This window comes from Mauremys mutica, chromosome 7 (assembly GCF_020497125.1).
Source record: "Mauremys mutica isolate MM-2020 ecotype Southern chromosome 7, ASM2049712v1, whole genome shotgun sequence".
Taxonomy (NCBI): domain Eukaryota; kingdom Metazoa; phylum Chordata; order Testudines; family Geoemydidae; genus Mauremys; species Mauremys mutica.
Window position 1 is genome coordinate 63,616,990 of NC_059078.1, and position 13,272 is coordinate 63,630,261.

Here is a 13,272-nt window from a genome sequence, read left to right on the forward strand (position 1 = left end):
ACTCACATCCTTCTTAATGCACCCTTTCCGTCCAGTGGGCAGAGGGTTTGGCAATATACCCTCTATGCTGCCGGAGCCCTGCCCTCTCTAGCAAGCAGTATAGAAGAAGTGGTGTTTCACACCTTTCCATGGTGTTTAGTTTGTAATCTTGCGTCCAGGTTTGGATTTAGATTTCTGAACTAGTCAATTAAGCAAATCACTCCAGGGCAGCCAGTCTGCAAGGAACAGTCTTTCTCATCCCTGGCCTGAAAATCAGTAGGAGGGATATAGCAGCACAGAGTCATCCAAGGATCAATAGGCAGATGTTTTGTTCTCCTGGTGCTCACAGAAGGATGTTACCTGCTGTTTATCTATTCCCAGCTGCTCCCCACAGTTACTGGCTGTGTCTTCCTGGGAGGGTGCTGGTCTGCTATTCTGACATCTTTTCTGTAACAGGGGGATAACAATACTTCCCCTTCATTGTATAGTGCTTTGGGCCCATAGATAAAGCATGCTATAGAAGAGCTAAGGATGATTATAATAACTATGTCCATAGTCAGAAGCTAGTAACAGATTCCTGTGTGGGTAGGAATGTGCCATACATGTAACTTCACAGTGTACTCACAGGAGAAAATAGTGCCATTTCTGCCCACATCCCCCAGTGGTGCCACACAACAGGAGACGTACACAGCCCTTTTGCAGGAGCCCCCCTTGGTGACGTTCAAAGGGTTGCTGATTTTAGGAGGTTCTCCAGGTGACTCACTGCTCTCATCCCCAGTGTATCCATTCCCCAACCCACGTATGTTGTGTTTGTTTGTTAGGAATGCAGGGATCCCTGCTGCAACGCCACCACCTGCCGACTAAGTGACGGAGCAGAATGTGCTATGGGAGAATGCTGCCAACAGTGTAAGGTAAAATCAGTCTCCAGACGACGTCTGCTAGGAACTGCCTTGGGGGAGTCTGGCTGATTGACAACTGGGGAAAAGGGCCCAAAGAAATGAAATGAGGCCAATTCCCCAAAGAAATGAAATGAGGCCAATTCCCCTTAGCCCAGCACATGAGTGCATGAATGTGATATTTCCTGGCTTTATGGTCAGCATATTTCTCCTCAAGGTGAGAGTTTAAGTAAGCCTGACACGCACATGCTACTGCCAGGTTATCGGGTAGAAAGGTATGAAGCCACTGTACAGATGTGAACAAACATGTCTGGCTTCTCAGGTAACCCCTGGCTACACCAAAGCAACCATACAGCTCTCTGAGTCAAGGTCTTTGTCCCGGGGGTCCCAAAGGCTGCCAGTCAATAGCATTGGAGCCCTAATTAAATGGATTAAAAACTGACTGACTGAATGTAGGCTACGCTTACAGCCTGGGGCGGGGGGGCTGCTTTTTGGAAAGCAAGGGCTAAAAAAGGGACTTAGAGTCGTCATAGGAACCAGCTGAACATGAGCTGTCAATGTGATGCTGTACCTAGGGGTATGTTTGCACAGGAGCTGAGAGGTATAATTCCCAGCCCAAGTGGATAGATGAGCTCGCGTGCTAAAAATAGTTGGGTGACCAGGCAGCAGCTCTGGCTAGCCATCGGAGTACAATCCCGTCTGACCCCAGGGATACATACTCTGGCTTCTAGCCTGAGCCACCACCTGCCCCGGAGCCACAATTCTGTTTTTAGCACACTGGCTTGAGCAGAGCTAACATGCATATCTCTACCTGAGCTGGAAATCACACCTACAGTGTAGACATACCCTACGGGGGCGAATGTGATAATTGGCTGTATAAGCAGGGGAATATTGAGCAGTAGCAAGGAGACAGTGTTATCTCTGCATATGGCATTAATGTATCCTGCATCCAGTCCTGATGTCCACACTTCAGAAAGGGTATTGAAAAATTGAAAGGGGTTCAGAAAAGAGCCGCAACAATGATTTGAGTTCTGGAAAACCTGCCGGCCAAGGAAAGATTTAGGAAGCTCAATTTATTTTATTTACCCAAGAAAAGGTTAAGAAGTGACTTGATCACAGTCTGTTGGTACCTACATTGGGAGAAGACTTTTGCAGAGGGATCTTTAGTTTAGCAGACAAAGGCAGAATGAGATCCAATGACTGGAAGCTGAAGCTAAAGACAAATTCAGACTAGAAATAAAGCTCAGTTTTTTAACAGGGAGGATAATTAACCATTGGAACAGCTGATGTAGGAAGGTGGTAGATGCTCCATCATTTGTAGTCTTTAATCAGTACAGAATCAGTTCGAGAGATCCTCTAGCTGAACCACAAGATATGGTTCTGAAACAGGAATCACTGGTGGCCATTCCTGTTGTTCAGGAAGTCACACTAGATGATCATAATGGTCCTGTCTGGCCTTAACAACTGTGACTCTGTGGTTAAGAAAAGGTAGCTGAACTCAGTTGCTTCTAGACAACATTGTACAAATCGTTAAGGTGAACAGGTTGGGTATGAGTCACTGAGGAAGGGTCACATTACAAGTGGTTGAATGTCTCCAGGCCCAGCTCACATGCTAAGGATGTGTTTTCACTTTCCTGGTGCCAGCAGTATTCACCTATGACCATCTGATGTTGAAGACTGCAGGGTAGGGCTTAGCACAACTCCCCAAAGTCATACTCCAACCGCAGGTAGTTCCCTGACTATGGGTCAGACCCTACACTGGCCTTGACTTCAGTGGGACCAGGATCAGCCCTTCCCACTCTGCCAGATCAGCAAGCCAGCCAGGGAATGCGGAAGGCTAGGGTGCAACCTGACTGATGGGCACTCACTGACACCTTCTGCCCCCTCCTCCACCCCTGTTCCTTGGGGACTGTGTTTGTGTTTGCTAAGGTGAAGGCTGCTGGTGTGTTGTGTCGTGCCAGTAAGAACAGCTGTGATCTGCCTGAGCATTGCACTGGCCTCTCAGCGGAGTGCCCGGAGGATGTCTTCCAAGAGAATGGTGTGCCGTGCCAGTATGGGAATGGCTACTGTTACAACGGGGTGTGCCCCTCGCACAGCGAGCACTGCCGCACGCTCTGGGGCGCAGGTAACATGGCTCTTTGCATGCGCTCCTTCAGCTCCATGCTCACAAGGCGAGCTCATGCCAGTGCAGTTCAGTGTGCATCCATTGCTGAGTGTGCAGCACATAGACTGGGGGCCCAGGTCTCCTTGGCCTCTCTGTGACTCAGTTTCCCCACTTCACTGTATGCAGGGCAGGAGGGATTGGTGATGCTAAATCAACCACCCTGGTCACTAAGTTTGGGCACTTCAAAATACCTTAAGTCAGGCACCTGAGATCGGAGGCTCCCAGAATCTGTGGCTGCTTCTGAAAGTATTGGCCTTAAGTTTATGAAGAGCTTTGAGATCTTGGATGGAAGGCACTAGGGACGGGCATTATTTTATCACTAGTTCCTGACAGAGGGGTGATGTGGGTTAGGAGGTGCCCAGTGGAGTGGAGGGAACTGGGGAGCCCCAGAGTCACCTGCCAGAGGAAGAGGGTGGTGGGGGAAGTTTTTGATATGCCTGGTGTGGGGGGAAAGATGGGAAGAGGTGTCACCCCATGAGGTGTGGTGCTGCTCACACAGGCTCGGGTTAGCTTGCCTTTGTGAAACTCCAGTGTCATCTCTTCTCTGTGTCCCTGCAGAGGCCCAGGTGGCCCCTGATGTCTGCTTTGAGTACAATGGCCTCCAGAGGGACTACCTGCATTGCCTGACAGAGAACGGGAAAAGGCCCTGCAGCCCAAAGTAAGGAACTGAAGCACCCAGTGCCAAAGGTGTGAGAATCTGTGCGTGGAGTGGAGTCATTGTGAGCTGGGCTGGAGTGGGAGGGAATCTCCACTGGGAGGAGGCATTGTCATTGTGAGCCAGTCTTTGGGGGCAGAGGGGGGGATCTCTTTGGGGCGAAGGTGGAGTCGTGAACTGGTCCCATTGGGGAGGGGATCTCTATGGAGAGGGGGCAGAGTCACTGTGAGCTGGTCCTGTGAAGGAGGGGATCTCTATGGGGAGAAGGTGGTGTCCCCAAGCTGCAGTTCCAGGCCATTGTGTGAGGGGCCATGCTCCAGCCCTTTGCTTTCAGTGACAGGGCACTTTTTAATTTTAAGCCATGTCTTTATCTAGGAAGTTTTAACAGGTTTACAAATCCCAGCTATGTAAATATCAGAGACAATACAGTAATCATTACAGCAGTGTTTAGAGAAACACTATTCAGTAATATAATTATTGAATCTCTCTATTTAGCAGGGTTTTACCATATTACACTGAGCACCTTTACACTACCCATGACATCATTTGTGGTGATTTTATTAAATTCAGTGAATTCTCTGATTACACACATTTAACAGACCAGGCCTGTCTATCAAATGTTAAATAAAAAAACCCACAAAAATACCCCAAACAAAAACAACTGTACAGGTGTGCTGGTTCTTTTGCAGACGAAAGTAGTTTGTCTGAATAGTGAATACATGGTAACTAAGTATCTAAGTAGCTATTTGTCCCCTATTTATTTTGCTGGGTATGTAACTAGTGTGTTAATTTTTCCATAACAACCGCCCATATTTTTTGAACCATTCTTCTATGGTTGGGCTATTTTTCTTTTTGCAAGGGAGGCTATCAGTAGCCCAGCAGTAGGGATCATTTGGTAATAAATATCCAGCAGTTGGTGATATCTGGTTACGAATTTCATCCCAGTACTGTTCAGTGACTGAACATGTCCACCATATGTGCATAAAATTTCCTCTTTCACCACAATTTCATGACCATTTATCCCCATTCAATCTCTCTCTCTCTCTCTCTCTCTCTCTCTGTATATAGTGTAACCTGTTTGAGTTGAAACAGTATCTTAAATAAATTTTCTTTTATTGTGCTACAAACTGAGGTTTACTGTTCCTCTTTTCCAGATCAGAACCCATTCCTCTGTGGTAATTTATCTATCCACATCCTTTTTCTACTGTGTCATATATGGACATTTTTTTGTTAGGAAAGTTGTCTGCAGAGATGTCAATCAATAAATTAATTATACTTGTTTGGTTCCTAAATGAGCAGACCCCATTTCTTTTATTAAAGTTAGCTTTCTGTATAAAACTGCTTTTCTAGAAAGTTGAAAAACATCATGCATAACTTGAAAGTACTAGTACTTGGGAGAGGAGAGTGGTCCAGTTAAAGTTAGTTTTGATCTCTAAATAAGTTAGAAAAGTTTCTTTGCTGAATAACTGAATATTCTATGGCTTTTCAAGTCTTTAAGATCTCCGGTTCGTGATTTGCATTAAAATTTGTATTGTTTGTAATGGGTGTCACTGGTGAGGTAACATGATTTATTTCATCTCTAGTTCCATCCCAAACTCATAGCCTATGATAAAGAATGTGTACAGATTTCTGGAGCATGTGATTTTTTTTTATTATTAGTCCATGGTAGTCTAGCAGAGCTTACATTGCCACAATTTTCTTGTTCAATAAAGACCCAGTATCTGGCTGGTTTAGAGTGCCCCCAGTCAACTACTGCTTTGTACTACTGTCTGGTTGGATAGAATATTTGGAACAGTTAGTCCACCCTGTTTAATGGGTCAGTACAAAGTATCTGGACTCACTCTTGGTCTTTTCTTAGTCCATATAAATTCTAACAACATCCTCTGTATTCCTGCTAGGGGTTTTATCTAGTTTGATTACCAGGAAGCTTTTGAAACAAGAAAAATATCCTTGGAAAATGTTCATTTTGACTGTGGTTGTTCTTCCCAACCAAGAAATTGCATATTAGCCCTAGCACTCCAGATCTTTTTTCATTTGCTGAAGTAGTGGTTTGATATTTAGATAGTAAACCCTGTCTAGGTTGCTTAAGATATGAATTCCAAGATGCTCCGGGTGCCCCTAAACCTCCAACTGCCGGAAGCTGGGATTGGACAACAGAGGATGTATCACTCAAAATTGCCCAGTTCTGTTCATTGCCTCTGAAGAATGCTGGGCTAAATGGACCATTGTTCTGATCCAATGTGACTGTTCTTGGGTATCTTATAGAATTTGTTGCCCATTTGTACCCAAATGTTTTCTGGAGGAATGACTTCTCAAGTCTGGCAAATTTAAGGCTGACAGTTCAGATTTGGCATAATTTACTGTAAATCCAGATGCTTTCCCAAAGTCCTGGATTTCTTTATATATTAATTTTAGGGAAATATTTCATTCAGATAAATATAGTATTACATCATCTGCAAATAAAGCTATTTTTGGATGTGTTCCTGCAAGTTTTATTGCTGTGATATATGCATTATTCCTTATCCTCTGTGCAAAAGGCTCCATGGCTAGGGCAGAAAGGAGACAATGGACATCCCTGACTAGTTCCTCTGCATAATTCAAATGGAGATTTAAGTCCATTCACTCACACAGCTGCTTTTGGGCTGGTGTGAAGAGCATTTTAAGGAAATGGGGACCGATGCCCACAGGACAGGACTTGAAACAGAAAGTTCCACTCTATTCTACCAAAGGCTTTCTCTGCATCAAATGATAACAAAAGAAATGGATCCTTCTTTGCTCTAGCGTTATGGATGATTCCAAGGAGTCTTCGAATATTGTTTGAAATTGTCTATCCTTAATTAACCCAGTTTGATCTGAGCTTATATAAACCAAGAGCAATCGGCTAGCTAGTATTTTTGCTAAAATCTGTCATGATTCAGCAGTGATATGGGCCTATAAGAACTGCATATGGTAGGGTCTTTTCCATCTTTAGGGTAGAACGATAGCTTCTTTGAGTGATGGTCCCTATGTGTTTTCCATACTTGGGTATACATTCTCACCTGAATTAGGAAATTCTTCCAAGCAGTGTCCGTTGGCCTGTCCATACGCCGTACAGAGGTCTCAACTAACCAGCAGTGCCCTCCAAGCACGTGCCTAGGAGCAGAGCCTCCACCACTTAATCCCAAAGACTCTTCTTGTAGGGCTAACCATGAGGGAAGAGGGCACTACCATGGAGACTTCATGCATGGAACCTGAGGGCTGGCTCTCCTAAAGACCCCCAGATTGGAGGGCAAAGCATTTAAAAAGACAGATCCACCAGTTCCATCAGTCATCTGGGTACTGAAGTGTAAGGACCAATGTTCAATGGCTCCATCCACCATTGTCAGTACCACCTCATTCATCCAAGGACTGCCCTGCTGCCATGGACTACTGGAATCTCTTGGACACCAGGCTATATGGACACTTACATAACACATGTTTCTCCCTTATTGACAGTCTCCACTTCTCTCTGGCCTGGCCCTCTTGAGGGATGTTGTTACTCCAGAGGAGGAGTCTATGTCAGTGTCCCAGGAGCTGTTTCATCTCCAACCCTCTTGTCAGGAGTGCTCTGGTCCTGACTGCTACCAGTGGAGCAGTTTTCAGATGAGTCAGATATGCTAGCCACTCTGGTATCTCCATGGAGACTGTCAAGCCCTGACAGATATACAAGGAGTCATGCTCACTATTTTTGCTATGACTCCTCTAGGGACCACTGGTACCAATTCACTTGGGGTTCCCTGCAACAAACCAATCTCTCTTTCCTTATGATGATCCTTATAGCAGGCAGCTGGGCCCTGCTCACTGTGTCCGTCGGGGTAGAAGGAAGAAGAAGGCAACCCAGATCTGCAGGTACTAATGGTTCCGATGGGTGTCTCCTCATGATCCCCAGATGAAGCAGTCACTCCTACATCTCCACCGGATGACCCCGTCAGTACCAGGAGCTACAGCAAAGAGTTGCCAACAACCTCCAAATCCCAGTAGAGGAGGTCCAGGACCCTCAACACTGGCTTCTGGATACCTTGCGACTTCAGGGAAGGAATAAGGTGGTGCATGATCTGACCATGTAATGGTGCCAGTTTCTGCAGATCTTGTCAGCTTCATTAAGGATTTGAAATTAACATTAAATTTATTCTAGTATATAACTGATGAGGGTGTGAATGAAATATGTAATTCCGTACCCTGAGTGTCTTCTCTCCAGCAAACTGAGAGATTCAGTTGTTGGCACATGGAAGTCAATGCTACACCTACATCCCTAGCCACCTTGTTTTTTTATCCCATCTGTACCAATAAGAATCAATGTGCAACTAAAGTCTCCTCCAAGTATAATTTCTGCTTCCCCAAAGCATTGCTGTATTTTAAAGAAGTCCTTAAAAATGTTTTTTTTTGCTTTGGTTGGGAGCATACACTGAGCCACTGTTATTAATAAGATAATCCATCCCTCTTTATCCTTAAATTGATCTTTCATCTGAAAAGTTACGTGTTTAGTAAATATCATGCCCACTCCTCTTTTCTTTAGCTGAAGCAAAAAATGTCTGCGGAAACCAATAACCTTTCATGCCTATAATTTGCCCCCCCTCATAGACTAAAAGGCCAGAAGGGACCATCATGATCATCTAATCGATCTCCTGCACATTGCAGGCTACAGACCCTCACCCACCCACTCTTGTAATAGACCCATAACATCTGGCTGAGTTATTGAAGTCCTCAAATCATGATTTAAAGACTTCCAGTTACAGAGTATTCACCATTTACACTAGTTTAAACCTTCAAGTGACCAGTGCCCCATGCTGCAGAGGAAGGTGAAACCCCCCCAGGGTCTCTGCCAATCTGACTGAGGGAAAAATTCCTTCCTGACCCCAGATATGGCGATTAGTGGGACCCTGAGCATTTTGGCAAGATCCACCAGCCAGACACCGGGGAAAAATTCTCTGTAGTAATTCAGAGCCCTCCCCCTCTAGCGTCCCATCACTGGCTGTTGGAGATATTTGCTGCTGGCAGTTGCAGATCAGCTACTTACCATTGTAGGCAGCCCCATCATACCATCCCCTCCATAAACTTATCAAGCTCAGCCTTGAAGCCATTTAGGTTTTTTGTCCCCACTGCTCCCCTTGGAAGGCTGTTCCAGATCTTCACTCCTTTGATGGTTGGAAACCTTCACCTAATTTCAAGCCTAAACTCATTGATAGCCAGTTTATATCCATTTGTTCTTGTGTTGTCACTGGCGCTTAACTCCAATAATTCCTCTCCCTCCCTGGTATTTATCCCTCTGATGTATTTATAGAGCGAATCATATCTCCCTTCAGCTTTCTTTTGGTTAGTCCCACCAATTTGGTCCCATTAAGCTATTTGAGTTTGACTTATGGAGATTACATAAGCATCTCCCAACAATCTCCCCAAATTCCTAGTTTAAAGATATTTTAATTGGTTGTGCCAACCTCCATCCCAGAAGTTTATTTCCCTCCCTACTTAGGTGGAGCCCATCCCATGAGAACAGTCCTCTGACCGTGAATGTCTCCCAGTGGTCAAACATCCCAAAGCCCTCCTTATACCACCACTGCCTGAACCATCTGTTGATCATCATAATCTTGCCTCACCTTCACTCTCCTCCTCTAGGGACAGATACAATCCTACTGAAGGTCATCTGAGCCGCCATTTCTTTAAGCATCTTCCCCAGCCTGGCATAGTCTCCCTTGATGCTTTCCAGCAAGAATCTAGCCGTAGCATTTGTTCCCACGTGAAGGATAATCAGTGGATTCTTTCCTGTTCCCATTAGGATCCTCTTCAGCCTCAGGTCCACAACCCGTATCTTAGCTCCCGGCAGACAGCACACCCTTCTGTTCTCCGGATCAGCTCTGGTGACAGGCCTGTCTATTCTTCTCAGTAGGGAGTCACCAATCACATAGACCTGTCTCTTGCTGGTGTTGGTGTGATTTTCTGGCCTTCCTCTTGTTCTTTCTGACTTCAAGTCCTCTTGTCCTCTCTTGCAATCTTCTGCGAGTCATCCTGTATCCTCCTGGGGCTCCAAACTCTAGCTATCTCCATTGACTCTTCTCCTCTTTTTGTAGGACTAGCCACTCTTCTCTTCTTCCTTGCCCCCCTCCCCCCCACTCATGTTGCTGCCTGTGTGCAGCGCCCTGCCGCTGTAAGGTCTGTAGTCTAGACATAGCCTAAATAATGCTGATTTTTGAAGCTGAAAGAGAGTATGACTGGGAATCCCCAGTTGTCATGGATTTCTGCCCTTCTGAGTGCTGATGTAATTTCCCCCAGCTCCTCTTTTTTTAAGTTTGGGCAGAGAGATTGTGGAAAATTGCAGCTTGTAGCCTTTGAGTATGAGTTCTGAATGCTCTCTGGCTTTTTTCTTAATTATTTTTTTCTGCTGATAACCATGAAATTTCACAAGTAGGTCTCTGGGTCTATTAGAAGGCCTAGCTGCGGGGGGAGCAGCACTCTATGTGCTCTCTCCACTGGCACCTCTCTCAGAGAGCTCAGATTTAACAATTCCTCAGTCACCATTTTTTACATGCCAGATTGGATTTCCTCCTTCAGTATTTTCAGGCATTTTCAGTATTTCCTTAATTCTTGTGTTCCTTCTCCCTCTGTTTTCTGAATCATGAAGTTTAAGCTGCATCTTTCTCTCTGCTCCGTCCATGCCATGTGGCTCTGCAGCTCTGTCTCTCTGAGGCCAGTGTCTAGCACAGTGACTTTCTCTTCCAAATCAGTAACTTCCTTCTTTACTGCTAGACTCTTGTTCCTCTCTCATGGCCTCAGACTCAAGAGATCATCTCCAGAATGTCCAGTTTGGTGGCCATTTGTTTTTTCCCAGCCCTGGCTTGGCTGCCAAGTATTCACTTGGAGTCTGAGATGTCTCTCCACTCTGGAAGCTGGAAACACCCTTCTTAGCGAGGTATCTGTGTAAATCTTCAGATTTCTTTGAAGAATCCATTCTCTGCAACTCTGTGCTCTTTTTTGGGGGAGGAGAAGGTTAGTCAGTTTCAGGGGTCAGTAGAGGCAGATTACTTTGATATCCTCACAGAGTTCAGGCTTCAAGCAGCGATGTTACTCTGGGCCCCTGCTGGTTTCTGACAGACATTTTACAGTAATTCCTGCTAGGATCCTGGCAGTGTAGTGCAGGCTGCACAGCTTGGAGCTGCCCTGCTGGCTCCCAGCATACAGCCATGGAGCCTGGCCAAGTGTGTGGGGTCCAGAAGGAGAGAGGGAGGGAGCCCTTCACTACTAAGGGGCCAGCCCCAGTGTGATGCATCAATGCTGACCTGAACTGTCAGGCGGCTCTTTGGTGGTGTGTTCAACAGGAATCGGTGATCTCTGTCCAAAAACTGCTGAGCTGGGCCTGCTCACACCCCTGCCCTCACAACTGGTCAGACACTGAGCTCCCCTCTCCCCCTAGATATGGTTTCCGGCAGATCAGATCTGGGGCCCCTAGGTGGGTGGGGGCGCTATGCTGGGCCCAGACCTGTTGCTAGCACTGAGCCCACCCTCCAGGCAAAGGCAGAGGAGCTGTCCCACATTGGCACAGGCTGTGGGGTGCGAGGCTTTGGGACCATGCTAAAGCTAAGGTGAGATGAGACCCAAGCACGCTCACTCCTGACATTTACTTTTCCTGCAGAGACATTAAGTGTGGCACGCTGCATTGCCTGAGTGGGAACAGGAACCCCATTGGAGGGGGTGGTGTCTACTCCCTGTCTCTTGGAAGGGTGACCTGCAAAGTAGCTGTCACTGACAAGGAAGAAAGTGACATGGTGGCGAATCTTGTGATGGTGCCAACGGGCACCAAGTGTGGGGAGGAAATGGTGAGCACCCTGCACAGGCTGCCGCTGTTCTTGTCTGCTGGGCTGGTGATGTGTGCTTGGCTTTGCGGGTGCTGGGGAAGGATGGGTTTGCCATGGGACCTGCAGGAGAAGGGGGAAAGGTCAGCAGCAAGGAGGTAACATAGCTGCTGAGTTGCTGTGTGTGCTGAGGCTGACATGTGGCTGTGAGTGCAGGATGGGTGATGGCAGGGTGCCTGTATACACGGTGCTAAAAGCATTATACCTTCTCATTCCAGGTCTGCTATGCTGGGCGCTGCCAGGACCTCCTGATTTACGGTGCCAAAAACTGCTCTGCAAAGTGCAACAGTCATGGGGTAGGTTCAGGCCATGGAAAGGGCACGGCATCACACAGAGGTGCTGGTGTGGCCATGATCCCCTGGGTGTCCTGTGACTGTACAGGAGCGACTGTGCCTCAGATCCCCCAGCTGTAACATCGGAGCGCTGATTGTGTTGTAGAGTGCTGGGAGGTGTGTGAGTGAAAGAGGCTAAGTATTGTTCCTGACAAGGCTTTGCCCAGACACCCTATGTGTTTGTGAGCACACACAGCAGACATGAACATACTCTGTGCCACTGTCATGCACTGCTGGACCCCTGGGACCATCTCACATGGGTTCTTGGTGCTTCACAGACCTTCCTCTCTATCTGTCCACACCCCATTCTGCGTCTGATGTTAGAGCAGCTCTCCCCATCCTGCAGCACTGCACGTCCCGCCCTTAGTCTGCAGTACCTCGGTGCTAATGTCTGCTCGTGTGATCTGCTGGCAAATGCAGCCTTTCAGCCAGCAACCTGTCACGTTCCCAAGACCCATTTGCTATGTCTGTCTATGCCAGTCATGTCGTCTCTTTTCATGTCGCACTATCACAGCATTGCCTCCCTCAGAGCACATGGTCACAGGCCACCCACGACTGGGCTGTGTGGTCACTGTGTGATAACAGGGCCCTCGTCCCCGAGAGAGCTCCCACAACACTTCACTTTTCTCATCATGTCCACCCTGAAGGAACGGATCAGGCCACATTCCCATGGCCTTGCGCCCTGCCTTTTGCTGGGCACTTTGGTTCAGGGAGCAATTTGGCTCAAGTTGAGAGGGAACATTTTCTGCCAATGAGTTCAGCAGAACTTCCTCTCCTCCAGCAGCTGTGATTGTGGGAGGCGCTGCCCAAGTGAGACATCTGTGAGCTGCTCACAGGTGCTGAGATGGGGCGATTTGACTGTTCCAGATGCTGGTGCTGAGTGCAACCAATGGGGCACAGCAGCATCATACGCTGTTGCATGTCAGACAAACAGGCACTGTCTGGGCTGATTCCCGGGTGATGCCAGCGCAAGTCACTCATACTCTGCTTCGGGAGAACAGGTCTCTTGCTGTCAGTATCTGTGTGGTAATGATAATTCACCAGCCATGATCCTGAGGCCAGAGCAAATGTGCAGCAGTTACAAGGGGCCCAATCCTGCTGCTTGCTCAGTAAAGCCAAACTGCTGCTGAAGCCGATGGGAGTGTGACCTGAGTAGAGGCTGCAGGATTGAGCCCAAACCCTCCCCTTGTAAAGCATGGTCAGCAGGTCAGAGTTGCTGCTGGACCCTAACTCTGCCGGATTGGATTTCAGGTCTGCAATCACAAGCGGGAATGCCACTGTGAGCCCGGCTGGGCTGCGCCATACTGCGAGCGGAAGCTCTCGGAGATTGCAGCAGGTACACCACTCACCAGGGCCAGTAGGGCAGGGCTCGGGATGGACCTGC

At 47.3% G+C, this 13,272-nt stretch overlaps 1 protein-coding gene across 1 annotated transcript in view; it reads left to right on the plus strand.

Annotated features, from left to right (window-relative positions):
• The window catches only part of ADAM8 (ADAM metallopeptidase domain 8), a 91,302-nt gene that overhangs the window by 61,985 nt on the left and 16,045 nt on the right, over window positions 1–13,272 (plus strand). Inside the window, exons 13-18 of the mRNA XM_045023162.1 lie at window positions 801–890; window positions 2,805–3,000; window positions 3,598–3,697; window positions 11,337–11,520; window positions 11,775–11,852; window positions 13,140–13,224. Of these exons, the coding sequence (XP_044879097.1) occupies window positions 801–890; window positions 2,805–3,000; window positions 3,598–3,697; window positions 11,337–11,520; window positions 11,775–11,852; window positions 13,140–13,224 (733 nt within the window). The remainder of the gene's footprint in view (window positions 1–800; window positions 891–2,804; window positions 3,001–3,597; window positions 3,698–11,336; window positions 11,521–11,774; window positions 11,853–13,139; window positions 13,225–13,272) is intronic.